This window comes from Muscardinus avellanarius (genome assembly GCF_963383645.1).
Source record: "Muscardinus avellanarius genome assembly, chromosome: 5".
In the NCBI taxonomy this organism is placed as follows: Eukaryota; Metazoa; Chordata; class Mammalia; order Rodentia; family Gliridae; genus Muscardinus; species Muscardinus avellanarius.
The window spans coordinates 33,739,229-33,756,239 of NC_137790.1; the positions used below are offsets into that span (position 1 = coordinate 33,739,229).

The 17,011-nt window shown below is 34.5% G+C and overlaps 1 protein-coding gene across 1 annotated transcript in view; it reads right to left on the reverse strand.

The window, feature by feature from the left end:
* Nucleotides 1–17,011, reverse strand: part of ROBO1 (roundabout guidance receptor 1) — a gene marked incomplete at both ends in the record, with an annotated part of 827,137 nt that overhangs the window by 338,174 nt on the left and 471,952 nt on the right. The window contains one exon of the mRNA XM_080696486.1: nt 13,116–13,442. Within this exon, the coding sequence (XP_080552612.1) occupies nt 13,116–13,442 (327 nt within the window). The remainder of the gene's footprint in view (nt 1–13,115; nt 13,443–17,011) is intronic.

The window sequence follows — 17,011 nt, forward strand, 5'->3', positions numbered from 1 at the left end:
CTTCCATCTGAGAACTCTGGGAAGACACTTAGAGCAAACCATGGCAAATGCTGAGTTAACATGAGAGAAATATTCTTAATGTCCTTCAATATCAAATGCAGGCTCCTAATTCACTTTTCTGGTGTCTGACCAAAATAAGAATATGATAAAAGAAAAAGTAACTTATTGTGACTAAAATCGAGATAAAGTACAGTACTGTTTGGAAAGAACATATAGGATGATGAAGAAACATTGAAAAAGAGTATAAATCCTTTTTTGGGGGGAGGGCTGCTGTCTTTTTACATTGTCTTTTTAGCTTTCTGGCTTATATTTTAAATTTTGTTCCATCATTGACTAGGTAAGATTAAAAATGGCCTCATTCAGGCACACTAAATAACTTGATCATAAACTTTTATTTCTTTTGACAAGTGTAAAATGTCATATGTGCTATTAAAACGTCAATTTAAACCTCAGTTAAATAGGACACAAGTTAAAACGTGACTAACGCTACAATTTACACTTTAGAGATGAAGAACTGAAATAAGAAACTGCTTTATTATACTCAAAAACTTATTAAACATCAGATACACGTTATTAAAAATTAGGTCCCACTTAATAACGATCCTGAAAAAATATGACCAGCCATATTAAAAAATGTCTTTTCTCTGTTATCATTTAGCACATAAAATAAAAGAATTAGGCAGAAGCAAAAGATTTAAGTAAATTAAAGTAATAACTTTGTATTAACATATGCTAGTGCATAAAAGTAATATTGATGGAGGTGGTCAGATAATCTTTTACTCTGAGTCTCTTTTATTACAACAAATTATCTTCAGACAATTTAAACTAAAAGTTAAAGGGATAGATAAGTGACTTCCAAATGACCCTTCAGCCATGCTTCTACACTTACTAAATAAAACCTACCTTTTCTACAATTTTCATAATTATAAAGTAAATAAAAGAATCTAACATTTTACTTTGGGATTATGCCAAGTAAATATAGGCTTTCATGAATTTATTTAAAACACCTAAGACAAATTTCCTGTATTTCCTTAATAAACAGTGGTATGGGTGTTAATAAAAAAAAAAGTATGTATTCTGCTTAATATCCTACTAGGGTAATTATTTCCTTCAGCCTAATTTATAAATGTTTCTATGTAGGAATCTTTTTTTTCTCTTTCCCTGTCCTGGCAAATACAGTCTCTACTCTTCTGAGCTTAATTCATATGCTGTGTGCACCTCCTCAGCACATACTTCTGCCTGCAAACAGTTGCATGTGTGTGTGTGTGTGTGTGTGTGTGTGTGTGTGTGTGTGTTCCTTCTGTAAGTCTGGGTTTTATTATCGATCTTCTTAGTTCTTCTTTTTCTTCCTGTATCCCTCTTTGTTACTCTGGCTTCTTTTGTTACTGTGTTTTTCTCCTCATTTTTACCACTAATTTACCGCCCATATCAGGCTCTTACATTTCCCGCCCAGCCTCCACTCCCAACTCCTCAGTGCTTTAAATGCTCAGGATAATTTGCCTCCAATATTTGATCTGCTGCTCACATCCCAAAGGTTATGTTTAGCTCCCAAGAAAGAACAGAGGCCTATGAACTCCAGCTTAAGATTCCAGATTGATTTTTCTAAAACCTTTCTTTAATTTCCAAAATGCCAGGGAGGAACTACACCAGTGCTTCTCAATCTTGAAACTGCACAAGAATCTCCTTGGAATATGGCTACAATTTAAGGTCCGATTCACCTGGAATGAGATGCTACGTTTCCTATCTCTAACAGGTGTCAAGGTGATGTCAAAGCTGCTGGTCCACGAAGTACAGGTTTAATAGTAAGACTCCACTTTCCACCTCTGGTACCCCCAATCTTTCCCACACTAGAGTTTGCCACCAGGGCAGTGCTGGAAACTACATTACTACCCGGCACCAGTATGCCTCTCTTTTATTTCTTCCTTATATTGTCTCACTCTTGCATCATTTAGATTTCTACTGGCTTTTTATACCCTATTAAAACACAACTCCTTTTTGTATCTTTCTGTTTTACTTTATCCACCACAAATGACAGTTTAGAATTATAAGAAGGCTTTGATTTCTCATCATTTGCTTCATAACAACAATTCCACCTGATGCTGATGATAGCTTTACTTATAATAGATTACAGGGGCAAAGCACAAGAAAGCAAAACCCACTGCTTTACAGAATAATCATGAGGGACCTTTTATCCTTGAGCCATAAAGAAACAGAGAAAGTACTATTGTAAGGGTGCTAGGTCCTATTTTACATGGGTAAAATCCTCAGGCAACCTCTCAAAGCACATGAATTATTTTCTTATCAGTCAAGATGTTTAAATTTCTTGATTTTCTTTTTTAAATGTTCTCTCTTTTTTTTTTTTTTTGTACATTACAGTTTCCCATCATAATGTAGTTCAGAGATAGTAACACACATGCACACCGCACTTGCTGGGCTTTTCTGCTGCCTCCTCTCCTCTTAGGGTCCCAAATTAATTTGCCCAGAGGGATCACAACACTTGCCAAGCCCAATCTGCATGCCAGAGCCTAAAAATAACTCATTTGGCTTTTTATACTACTAGAAGTCAGCTAAATTCCCTGAGTAATGTTATCCCCCAAAGAGATGCTTAAATAATCCAGGACTTTTAGTTTAAAAAAAAGAAAAATTGCCAGGGAAATATTATCTTATAACGCGCGCGCGCGTGTGTGTGTGTGTGTGTGTGTGTGTGTTATTTGGGACTGAATTCAGGCACATTCTACCTCCAAGCTCCACCACCAGACCTACTTTATTTTTTACTTGGAAACAAGGTCTCCCTAGATTGCTGAAAGCTGCACTAAGCTGTTGAGGCTGGCTTCCAAATTTTGATCCTTCTGTCTCAGCCTTCCAAATACTGGCATTAAACACTATGCCTGCCTGATAATATTTATTTATTTATTTATTTATTTATTTTACAGTACTGGGGATGGAACCTAGGGACATCCTATCTCCAAGATATATCCCCAGCCCTATTTTTTATTCTTTATTTTGAAACAGGGTCTCACTGATTTGCAAAGGGCCTCACTAAGTAGCTGAGGCTGTCCACAAACCACGATTCTCCTGTCTCAGCCTCCCAAATGCTGGGGTTACAAGCATGCGCCACCACGCCTGGCTAATAATTTTTATTAAGCTATAATATTTGTATATCTTGTGGGTGCAGCACAATAAATATATATATATATGTAATAAATATATATAATATGTAATAATCAAATTAGTGTAATCAGCATTTTCGTCTGATCAAACATTAGTCATTTCTACATGTTGGAAAGCTGTCTACTCTTCTAGTTGTCTAGAAATATATATCATTGTAGACAAGAGTTACTCTACTGTGCTATAGAAAATGATAATTAATTCCTACTATCTGTGTTTAAGTACCCATTAAAGTCTTTCTGTTTCCTTTCTCTATCTTTTCTAGTGTCTAATGACTACCACTCTACTCTAGCTGACTGTAAAGTAGTGAGCGGTGGAATTGGAGGACAAACACATTCCCAGAAAGCGAACAGGGGGAAATGCAACTTCTTGGGACTATGATTGGATGGAGCACAGTGAATCACTCTATGCCATTCAAATCTAGTAAATTCTAATCTCAACTGCCACTTCTACTTGCATTATCATGATCTTGTCATTAATAATTCCATCTCGAGCAAAATCTAAACTTCTATCTCACCCTCCAAAATTCAGCCAAATTTTCAGTCCCCAAATCTAAACTCTTTTCTCTTCATCTCCAGCACTACTATTCAGAATATCAAGATTTCTCCCTGAAATACAGCAGTCACCTCCTAAGTGATCTCCAATCATTCAGCAAGTCATTCCCAACACAGGTGATAGCTACCACAGAGTTATGTTTTAAAATGTAAATCAGAACGCCAGGTGTGGTGGCCAAGTTTGTAATCCCTGCTCTTGGGAGGCAGAGACAAGGAGGATCACACTGGTTAGGAGCCAGCCTCACTGGCTTAAGAGACCCTGTTTCTATACAGAAAAGTTGAAAAATAGGTCTGGGAGTGTAGCCCGTGCGAGTGTATCCCGGAGGTAGAAGGGCTTCCAGGAACCCCAGTACCACCACCAAAAAAAAAAAAAAAAATGTAAATCAGATCAAATCACTTCTACCACTGCGTAAAAGCCTGTGTCTTCCATTGAGCCAAACATACAAATTCTTAATGCGGTCACCTATTAACATATTAAGTGTGATCTAGCCCCTGCCCATCTCTCTATTCACTTACTTATTTCACACTTAGCTTATTTCATTTTCAAATATGTCCACATCTATCATTTCTCAAGACCCATTAGGTATACTGTACATTTATTCTGAAGTGTTTTTTTCTCTTGATATTTGTAATATTCACATGCAATTCAGCTCCCAGCTCTGATTTCATTCTTTTCTGGCACTTGTCACAACTGAAGTATTTATTTGTATGTTTAGTTGCTTATTTTCAGTGCACCCATCCCTCCTCCAGCTATGCTATAACTTCTATGAAGATGAGAATCTTTGCTTCTTTCTTTTGTTCCTCCTTTTTTATCTTAGTGCTGGGGATTTGTTATGGTTACAGAATTCCATTGGTGCATTATAGTCATATGTCTTAATGGGGGACGAGATGGTAAAGGCATACATGCACACATCACACATTTAGCCCTTCCCCAGTTCTACCCCATTCCCTCCCCCTCCCCTCCTCATGTCTGGCTTAGTGCTTAACTTTGATATTGACTTTGATGTACATTCACAAGCATATCAAAGTCAATATCTTACTTTTCTAATACAATACCTGAAAAAGTTGTGCATATTATGTAACAGACACAGAACTTTTATTTCTCAAGGATATCCACTAGGGCTTTATTTTAATCTGACAAAATTATGGTGAAATGAGTATAAATGAAAAGATTTAACTGATAGGTAATGAAAACTTCAGCTCTATTATATTGAATTCATTAAAATAATGATATTGAGAAAGTTTAAGTATGCTTGTAATAAATAGACTTGACACTTAAAGATTTTAAAAGAAATATAGATGATGTCAACATGTGAACATGACTTCCAAGATTTAAATCATAAATAAACTAGGAGGATTAAAAGAAAGGGTGTTCTGATGAAAAGACTTGAGAAATAACCAGATCCACCTTTTTGTTTTATTAGATTTTAAAGATAGTACTGTTGATACAAAGAGACACTGCCAAGAGTTTCTCATAAATAACCAAATACTGAATTGATTTTCTGGAAGCCTCAAGGGGATTTCTATCTAAGTATCAACTAGTGTTGAAATAATCATGCTAGAACTTTTCAGCATGCGTGAATATAATTTTTTAAGAAAATAAAAGAAGTAGCTCATGAGGTTCATAATGGATTGTGTCACCTTTAACCTTGAGATTACTTGATTGAATCTGTTCCAAGATTGTGTATCTAGTAACAATCAGCAAGTAGCAGCTGTTTTGTAACATCCGATCTGAAAAACTGACCTATTCCATGAAGTCCCTGTATATAGCTAATGATGTCATAAGTGTTCCAACATACACAAGACCACTTTTAATCATCTTTTAAGAAAAGTTCGTGGCAACTCAAAATAGATAAAATCCTAAATATAAGACCAGTAACTAGACAAATATTAGAAGAAAAAAATAGGAGAAATACTTCTACATATAGGCACAGGCAAAGACTTCCTGGTCAGGATTTCTATAGCTCAGGTAACTAGAAAAAAAAAATCAATAAGTAGGGAGGGGCATTAAATTAAAAAGCTTCTGCTCAGCAAAAGAAACAATGCACAGAGCAAAGACATAAATCTTTGCCAGATACTTTTCCATGGGAGGGTTAATATTCTGTATATAGAAAGACTTAAAAACTCACCATTGAAAAATAAATGCAATCAACGAATAGGCAAATTGAACAGACACTTCTGAATATAAGTACAAATATCTAGCAATAAATAAAAAATCTTCAACACCTGTCAACATCAGGCAAATGCAAATCAATACGAGACTGAGATTTCATCTGATTCCAGTTAAAATGCAATCATCACCAATACAAGAAACAACAACTGCTCATAAGGATGTGGGGGGAAAAGGAGCTATATATACTGCTGGTGAAAATACAGATTAGCATAGAAATCAGTATAGAATTTCCTTAAGAAGGTAAATTCAGCCAGGTGTGATGGCACATGCTTGTAATCCCAGCATTTGGGAGGCTGAGACTAGAGGATCATGGTTCTCGGACAGCCTCAGCTACTTAGTGAGGCCCTCCGCAACTTAGTGAAACCCTGTTTCAAAAACAAAAATTAAAAAATAGGGCTGGGTGTGTAGCTCGGAGGTAGAATGCCCCTGGGTTCTATCCCCGGTACCATAAAAAAAAAGTTAAAAAAAAGGTAAATTCTGAACTACCATATGACCCAGTTATGCCACTCCTTGGTATTTATATAAAATAATTTATATATTTTTAAAATATTATGTATACAAGTTACTTAGAAAAATTATCTCCGGAAGTTTATTAATCATCATCTTTAACCTGTGATTGGGAGTAAAGGAAAGAAAATGTATAATGTGACTTAATATCTTTCTTGAAATCTGTAATATATGTGAAATGAAGAAGAAAAATATGTCCAAGTCAGGGTGTCAAGCAATCACGTATTTGAGCCTATACTCCACAGTATAATTAAGAGTAGTTTTAAAATAAAATAGAACCTGATGATTATTGATTCTCTGACATAGCATCACTTCTACAACATTGAAATGGTCAGCAAACTCCAATCTTTCCTACTAAAACACCCACATTACACTCATGCTTTCTCTCTCTCTCTCATTTTTTCTTGGGAGTGCTGGGGATTGAACCCAGGGCCTCATGCATGCCAGGCAAGTGCTCTACCACTGTGCTACGCTCCCAGTCTGACTCTGTATGCCCATTGCCACTGTCATTTCTCATATGACTTCTGCTTTTATATTTCATGGCTATATTTTAAAAAGCAAAACCCAAAAGTATAATGAAACTTTGTGCTTTCAAAAGAAAATGACAGCCGGGTGTGGTGGCGCATGCTTGTAATCCCTGTGCTTGGGAGGCAGTGACAGGAGGATCGCGCAGGTTTGAAGCCAGCGCGCTGGTTTAAAAGACCCTGTTTCCAAATAAAAAATATAAAATAGGTCTGGGAGTGTAGCCGGAGGTAGAAGGGTTCCATCCCCAGTACCACAAAAAAAAAAAAAGAAAAGAAAATGACTTTTTTTTTTTCCTTAATCCAGTATCCAAAATTGCTATGCTTGCTCTTCTCAACAAATACAGAATTCACATTATATTTACTTGAAAAGATAATAGTCAAACTTGACTTATTCATGACACAACTTAAATCTGATATTTGGATGTCACACACAGACCCATAAACTGTTACTTATATACATCATTAAGAATTCATGATTTAAGCCAGGTGAGGTGGTACACACTTGTAATCCCAGTACTTGGGATGCTGAGACAGGACGACTCAGCTACTTAATAAGACCCTTTTTTCAAAATGAAGAATAAAAAAAAAAAAAATAGGGCTGGGGGTGTAGCTCAGAGATAGAATGCCCCAGAGTTTAATTCTCAGTACCACAAAAAAAAAAATTCATGATTATTCTTGATTTTCTTATTTTGCTTTTTCATTCAAGATAAAAGTAACTATAAACATAATAAAATTTAAAACAATTTGTTATAAGCAATAGCAGCAAGGAATATATCGTGATTAATAGTAAAAACAAGTTTTTAGTAAATAAATCAGGTCATGAAAATTAGCAATATATAAACTTATAAAGAAACTTGAATTGCTATCCTGACTGTAAATACTATAAAATGAACTTGTTAATTTGTCCCTGAAACAAAACTGATTTCCACAAATACTAGCTGCACGTCCTATATGGGCAGTAAGTATCTAAAAGCAAAGGTGAATTTCCATGCCATTAATTTCATTCCCGAATGGAACTGAGTATATGGAACACATTCTGTACCTAATTAGAAATTTATTTAAAGGTATTTAATTACTGAATCATTTCACTTAAAATTTTGCAGCTCAGCAAACATATTTGGAGTTCAAAATGGAGTCAGTGTTGATTCTATTTTTCAAATCAAAAGCATCGAGATATCCTTTAGATAAAAGCTTTTGTTTAAAAAGTCCTTTAGTGCTCTAGTGTCTGTTCATAGTAGAGGTAAAGAGAAAAAAAGTAGGGAAAAAAAGACAATAGCAATTAGACTTATGAATTATAACCATGTGTCACACATAGGCACTGTGTTATAGACATCACATGCACTATTTCATTTAATTTTGAATCAAGTTTGGAACAAGAAGCCTACACATCATAGAAAGTAAGTTTACAAGTAGATATTTTTAAATTATTATACTAAGTGACCCTTTAACACTATTCTTTAGAATATAAAAGAGAAAAATAAGGTAAAACATATAAAAATGTTTTATAGTGTGATCAGAGTGTTTGACAATGCCAATTTTTTTGCAAAGATATACTAGTAGAGGAAACAAGGAATATTTTTTATAGATGCAATATAAAGTTAGTTCAGTTTCAAAGATATAAAGTCTATCAGAGAACACTATGAATATGTTTATATGATCATACTTACGTATTTACATATCACTTTTCTAGAGAACATCTAGTTCTACCAAGAAAAAATCTAGGAACATCTAGTTCTAAGTTCTGAAGCTAACACCTTAGAACTAATGGGTTCTCCTCTATTCCAGGCTCAACATGGGGAGATGTTAAATTCCACTTTTCACCTTACCACTGAACTGCTGTGTGCTACTGAACAAATCTTATTTTCTCTGATTCTGTCTTGATGATACAAATACATATACACACACAATCATTCAACCAAAATTTTATAACACAATGGATGGCATATTTTGTTTCTAACTCATCTCATCTGAATTATTTTATCCCCAGAAAAAAATTTCCATTGTCCAGGATGAAATTTTGGAAACACATTCTACTCTACCAGGGTAAACGTGTCTATTTAACATACATGGCCAGCTCACAGTTTTATCTGAGGACAATAGAAAAATTCAAATTCTAAAACACTTTGAAAATTTTCATTTGATAAAAAAAAAACATCATAACTGAAAGCAATGAAAATTATTCCTTTGGAGACAGCCTGTAAGATTCAATGTCCTTTAAAATGCATATTAAATACTCCCATCAATATACATTATTTTTGGTTTGCAAAGAAAAAATAGTATTTGAAAAACAAATTTTAAAAATATCTATAACTATAATTTTTTCCTTTATAAAATCAAATATCCAAAAATTGTATAGTGTAAGTATTAAGAAATTGAAGTAAGGACTACTAAATATGTCTTAGCATGTGCAACAAGTTTAGCTAGATCAAAACTAAATATTTTAGGAACAAGAAAATACAGTTTTTAACATATGGCAAAAATAAGCACCTAAACATTGGCCAATATGCACTGTGATCCACCTTGGCACAATATTCTAACTTAAAAAAATGTTAAAGTCAGAACAGACAAGAATATTATCATTTCAATATAGAAAAAAAGACTTCAAATGGCATTCCCAATCATTTTTTTCAAAGTTTGAGAGACTGACAATTATTAGGAACTAAGAGACCCAGTTGTTGTTACAGCTGTAAAACTTGGTTGAAGTGCAAGTAAAATACAGATAAATGTTTGTAAAAGCATTACCAGCTATGGCACTGTGAAACCTGTATTGCCTCAAGATGCTTTTGTTAATGCTGTGACTTGAGGCAACAGAATAACTACAAAATTAGATGAAATCTTTGTCTTCCTGTGTCTGAGCCTTGGGGAGAATAAGCATAGTACTTTTTGAACTTCTGGTACCTAAACTAAAAAAATATATTTTTAAGTAGTAATATTCTGAGGAAAAAATAAATTCAATCTGCAGGTTTACGTAGAGCCAATATGACCCAGTCTTCTCCCTCTTCCCCAAATTGTTTGTTTTATATACATATTATATATAAAACAAACAAGGCATAACATATAAGGCTAGCTTTGCTTTTAGGACAAAAACATCCTAAAAACTATGACTGAGCAGTACTCATTGCCTAAAAATTTAAAATACAGTAAATTAAATGGAGTATGAACTTGCTAAATAGTAGAATCTAAATATTTTAAACAAACAACTCTTTTTACTACAGAATACTTATTTTCCCCCATGTTTATATGTCTAAATCATACATTTTACCCAAATAAAAACATGTTTCTAATTATTGCAATTAAACTGTAAAAAATATTCAAAGTAAATGCTACTCAAACATTCTCAGAGTTTCAAATAGTTATTATTATTACTAATAAGGATGTTTATTTTTAAACTATCTCTATTAATACCAATCAATATTAGATAAATCTATAATATATGTGCATTTCTCCCCATATGACTATAGGAATTGTTACTGAGTACTATGTTAAAGTATTTTTAAAGTTTTTAAAATAAATTTTACTCAGTAAATTATAATAGTACTTTTTCTCTGGAGCTGGAAAACATTTTAGAGACATAATGATGAACATCATGCTAATATTTGTGAATTATGCATGAGGGGGCTCTATTTTTTGAATATTTCACTGGTAAATGTGATGTAACGATCTTATGTCCAGTTTCAATTCTATTACTGTGTATTTGTTGACTAAGACTTGAAAGGTTTTCCCACAATGGCCTCTCAAGGTAATGGAATGTCTTCTTAGAAAGAGAACTTAACTGGAAGCTAATACTATCTTTAAAATATCTATAGAAAAGCCAGATCAGAAAAAACAGCTGTCTAAATCCCAGTGCATTAAGGGTATTTTAATCACTGGCGTGACACTAGAGGTGTTTTGCAAAGGAAGATCTAGAAGACAAGCCTTTAGATCTATTCAAGTCTACAGCTTCCTTTCTAAAATTTTTACAAGGATAAGAATGTGAGTAGACTAGGCTACAACAAAGAAATGTAAGATGATTTTTTATATTTCTGTTGGTGCATACTTTGTTTATGAGAAATTATAATTCCAGAGAAAAGTCATTTTGGTTTTCTCTTTGGTCAAAATCGGGAGCTAGCCTAGGTCTTCTTTCCTGATTTTCTAAATTCACTTTCAGATGCTAACTTAATTTTACCCCTGTAAAGAATAATTATAACTGAATAGAAATAAGCAAAAATAATAAAACCTGGTGGTGATATCTCAACTTGGAAAGATGGCTTTGTCAAAACATACACATTAATTTAAATGTAAGTTAAACTTTCTTTTTTTTTTTTTGTCTTGGGCTACATTTTGAATTGGGCTCAAAATAAAACAAAAACAAAGACATAAACAAAAACAAAAACCAACAGTCTTCTGCTGTGATTAGAGCTTTCATATACCTCGCTGAGTTAGTTCTAGTTACATTGATTCAGAGAGAATTCAAGTAGAATCAATGTAATGAGAAAAAGCAATTCATTATCACTTAACTGTGAATTGAGAAATAAAAATCCAGGTTTCCAGTAAATACTTGAAAAATATGAGTGGTTAGTTTTGACATGGTTTTAAATTTTTATTTTATTTTTATTGCATTTAATTGTGTTTTAGGCTTAGATCAGACATCTTTTGGCATTCTGTCTCAATGTAAGTACTATACGGCTCCATGAGGGTAACAGAAGCACTGAAATTCTCTGGGGCTGATTCTACATTAAAAAGATGATGGAAGCCAAGGGTGGTGGTATACGTCTGTAATCCTAGTACTTGGGAGGCTGAGATAGAAGGATCACTAGTTCGAAGCCAGCCATAGCAAGTAGTGAAACTGATCAGCCTAGTGAGATCCTATTTCAAAATAAAAAATAAAATAGAGCTATAGTTATAGCTTGGAAGTTGAATGCCCCTGAGTTAAATCCCCAGTACAACACACACACACACACACACACACACACACACACACACACACACACTATGATGGAAAGCCAGGTGTGATGATGCATGCCTGTAATCCTAGTACCTAGGAGGCTGAGATAGGAGGATCACAGGTTCCTAGCCAGCCTCAACAACTTCGTGAAGCCCTTCACAATTTATTGACACCCTGTTTCAAATTGACAAAAACAATAAGGCTGGGTATGTAGCTCAGAGGCTGAATGCCTCTGTGTTCAATCCTCAGTGCCACAAGAAAAAAAAAGAAAGAGGAAAAAATATGATATATATGGAATAACCCACCCCTAAGTTATCTTCTATACTTATTTATGGTTCCATATATTCAAGTTCTATTTGAATGTTGCAGACTATGAGAATTGATTGCACAGTCAAAATATTGAACATAAATAATATTAAAATATTAATCACCTTGAAAACAAATCGTATATAAATATAATCGTAGATGTGAGTATAGTTATACATATAGCTGTAAGAATTAAAAAGAATTCAATCTAACTTCATTTGCTTCTCTAATCCCTATGTAGAAATTCTCAGTTTCTATCATATATATGTGTTTGTAATGTGTATGTGTGGACAGAAAATAAGTCCAATTCTTATTCAAATACAATACACATATAGACTCTGGACATAACAATTTAATCATTAGTCAACAAATCCCTTGAGATAAGTTCAAGTGGGTAGCATATGGTGTTCGTGTAAATAAACTGAACCACCAGCTACTTGAGGATTATATACACCTGTTCTCAACCCTATACCTCAATAGCCAAACACAAAGCGTGTAAACACACTTCTCTGGATATAGCTCCAACAGAAATATAATATATTTCTAAAAGTAGAAATAGCTTAAAATCATACCTTATACTACAAGTTGAAAGTATTTCAATGGAGACAAATTGAAAACATCCCACACAATTCTATTTTTAGACAAATTCTTAAATTCAGTCTATTTAGAAGTAGAAAAAGGAGGGGACGAAGGCAAATTCACTGAAAATATTCCATAAAAATATAGCTTCATATACAAAGTCAAAGGGTTCAACATCTATGTATATATTTCCCTTTAGCTTGAATAACCAGATAAGAAGAGAAATAAAATTCTATCACTACATTCAGATATAAAACTTCAGACTGGCTTCAGGTAAAGCCTGTGATACATGTTCAATTTTCTGTCACTATTACCTATACAAAGGACCCCAAGCTGCCAGTCCCCTGCCCAGTACTAAAAAAAAAAACCATTTTACTTACTGGCTACCTCCAGCGACGCATTGTGGCTCACTGCCTCTCCAAGGTAATTCCTTGCTACACAGACGTAGACTCCTTCATCAGGCCTACTTTTTCGTCCATGTACTATGCGTAAGAAAAATAAAGATCCACTTGGCAGCAACATTCGGTGTGAGCGAGGGTCATCTTTGTCCGTCTCCACTCTCTCCCCCCCTTTGTACCATTCAATAGTGGGTGTGGGGCGGCCTTCAGCTTTACAGTTCAAAGTTGCGGGTTCTCCTTTCGAGACAATTAGGTCTGAAGGGTGTTCAACAATGCGAGGTGGAAAATCTTCCTGACGAAGACGGGAGCCTGCGGAAGAATGAGCGAAATGTCTTCATGTGTCATTTGAAAACAGTTAAGAGTCTTATTCCAAAAACATAGGCTTTAACACTACTATTTAAACGCTACCTAATGTTGACCTATTTTCCCTACACTATTCAACAACTAATCCTTCTGGTATCCACCTTGACTGCACCTTCCAAAATCTGAATCCTTTTGACCCTCTGCTTAGAAAGTGTTCTCGCTTAAACTTCACCTGTACCAACCTTTTCTGCTGTTCAAATCCCTTCTCCATGAATGTTTTGGGACCCATTAGGCTGTTTATACCATGCATGGTATGTGTTTTGCAGAGGAAAGTGTAAGAGAGCTGCTAAACAGCTTCCTGAGTATTAAAATAATGGCCTGGCTCTCTGGCATCTTCTTTTTAAGGATTATCAACTAGCACTTTAACAAAACATAAAGTAAATGTTAATTTACGTTGAAATTTAAATGTATTAAACCTTTTTCATATAGATGCTTCTGACTTCCTAAATAATAAAATATATATTTACTTTCCCCAGAGTTTTAATTAATATATTTCATTATTATAATATTAACATTATAATACACTTCAAAGTTGAAATGTTAAGTAATCAAGTTTAAATAGTTTAATATATTATTAATTGAAAAAATGGTGTTAGATGAGGAGCTGCTTTCCAGAAATGATACTAAACAGAGCTCTCTGTGCATATGTCATATATATATATGTATGTATATCTTGTATGTGCCTTATTTTTCCAACAAAATTATCATCTCAAAAACAGAAATTGTGTTTCAGATTTTAGTAGTTCTATCATATATCTACTATGCATAAACCCCAAGCCTTCACTTAATGGAGTCCCAAGCCTGGCTCTTATCTAGTGTTCCAATCTCATGAATAAAGCAAATGAATAAAGCAAAGTAGAAACATGCCTTCCTTAATATATCCCTTTCATCATCTAGGCATCCCTGATATTTTTCAACTCAATCTACTCATCCCCATCTCTCCAGTCAGCTCCTATCCCATGTCCAAGTGCTATCTCTTACTATCAGAGTTTAGGAATGTCACTAAAATAGTTCTCTTCAGGCTGGGCATGGTGATGCATTCCTGTAATCTCAGTGCTTCTGAGTTCAAGACCAGCCTTGGCAATTTAGGGAGATGCTCAGCAATTTAGGAAGACTGTTTCAAAATAAAAAGTAAAAAGGGCTGGACTTATAGCATAGAATGCTCTTGCATTCAATCCCCATTGCCTCTCTACCAAAAAAACTGTAGCTGTTATATACACTATTCAACCTTAGTAAACCATATATGCTGCATAGGACTGATTTATATATGTCTAATATTTAAATATTACAACAAATATTCTTCTTAATAAAATATCTAAATGAAATATGAAACTAGATTATTTACTTATAACTACCATGAAACAAAAGGTTATAATATAAAACACATATAATAGTTTAATAATCAGAAATACAGAGAAATTAGTTTAGTGTCTGATACATAGTAAGCTTTAAATTCTTTAAAGAAAACCAGACACCAAAACATAGGAACATGTAAACACAATATTCAGGAAATGTAAATTGAAAATTTGTACACTCCCACAAAGGCCCTCCTGACAGCAAGTGAAATTTAGATCGGCTTTTAGATTACTCAAAATTATTAATGCTGATAAAACTTCAGAAAAGACAGTATTATATTATCGACCTTTACCTTGACTGTAATCATGAAAGATGGATTTTAATGAGGACCAACTAATGAAGTGACATGTTTAATTAAATCAAACTTTATTTAAAGTTCTGAAAGTCCATCTGAGATAGGCAAGAGGGATGCAGAGGTTGCTATAAGAACACAAAAACAGGCACCTAAGATAACATGAGCAAGTCAGAGAAAGATCTCAACACGGACTTTGAAACTAGCCTTGAGGAAAACTCAGAAAGAAAAGAAGATGATTTCACCCAGAGGCACAGATACTAAGAGTATATGGTACATTTCTGGGGTCTTCAGGTAGGTAAATATGACCTATATAGAAATTAAATGCCAGACAGGGAAGCATAAGCCCAAAAAATAGCTTAAAGAAATAATGTGGTACATCAATAATATGGTACATTACAAATAATGTGTACAGATGTATATCTAGCCAGAATTCTGCAATGTAATGGAAGCAAGGGGAAAGCATGTAAAATTTTTAAGTAAGGGTGGATCAATATGATCAAGTCTAGTTTTAAAAATTTCAATATTAGCCAGGCATGATGGTGCATGTTTATACTCCCAGTACTTTGGAGACTGAGACAGGAAGATAACAGGTGTGAGTGAGGACAGCTTCGGCAACCTAGTGAGACCCTGTTACAAAACAAAAAATAAAAAGAACAGGGTTTGGTAAAAAGGCAGAGGGGACGAGGGAAATTCCCAATTGTACAAGATGTACATTCACAAACATATCAAAGTCAATCCCTAAGCCAAACATGAGAAGGAGGGAGGGGGAGGGAATGGGTGGGGATTGAGGAAGGGCTAAATTGGTGATGTGTGCAGGTATGCCTTTACCATCTTGTACCTCATGAGGGTGTATGCTTACAATGCACCAATAAAAAATAAAAATTATTAAAAAAAGAATTGGGTTTGTCTAAAAGGTTGAATATCCCTAGGTTCAATTCCCAGTACCACCAATACATATATATATATATATATATATATATATATATATATATATATGCACAGTGGCTCACAACTATAATCCCAGGTATTCAAGTGGCAGGGGCAGGAGGATCAAACGTTCAAGATCAGTATGGGTAACTCAGCGAGACCCTTTCTCAAAAAAAAAAAAAAAAAAATTAAACAGCTGGAGTTGTAGCTCAATGGTAAAGTGTCCTTGGTTTCACTTCCCTAGTACTACAAAAATAAAGAAACAAATAAATGAATAAGTAAATAACTCACTATTGCTAATAGAAAGCTGGATTTCGCCAGCTATCCTAGACAGGAAGGTATTTTTGTGCCCTTCAAGAAATAAATCTAAGAACCTGTACTTAGACATTGACAGACAGCAAGAAAAATGGAGAAAATCTAGTGAAATTAAGTAATAAAATCAACAGAACCTACCTATTGGCAAAGTAAATGATGTAAATAAAAATACACTGGATGGGGAAGAAAGAGAGGTAGGGAGATTTCAAATTCCTGACCTCGTCAATGGGTGAAGGACAGACTCAATGAAAGCAGAAACCTTTAAGTGAGACTGACTGAGAACAGAAAAGATATTTATTCAGTACGAGACATGGAAAGTTTGCGGTACTTTTACAATATCCAAAAAAAGAAGCAACTAGCTGCTAGCTAACTGTATATGTTTGACCTAAGAAAAGAAATCTAGGGGGAGCTGTCAGTAAGCACACAGCTGGAAAATCATGAAAAAGAAAAAATAAATAAAACATCTAGAGAGAGGGTGTAGAGGAAGTAATGGCCAATTAGAGAACGTGGAGATCACAAGGACCCACTGAAGTGTGGTGCCGCGGGGGACTGTCCTGTTCATACCCATGGTTCCATGCAATTGGGCCAGAGCCAGAAGCTCCATTGGGAGCAGGGGACACAA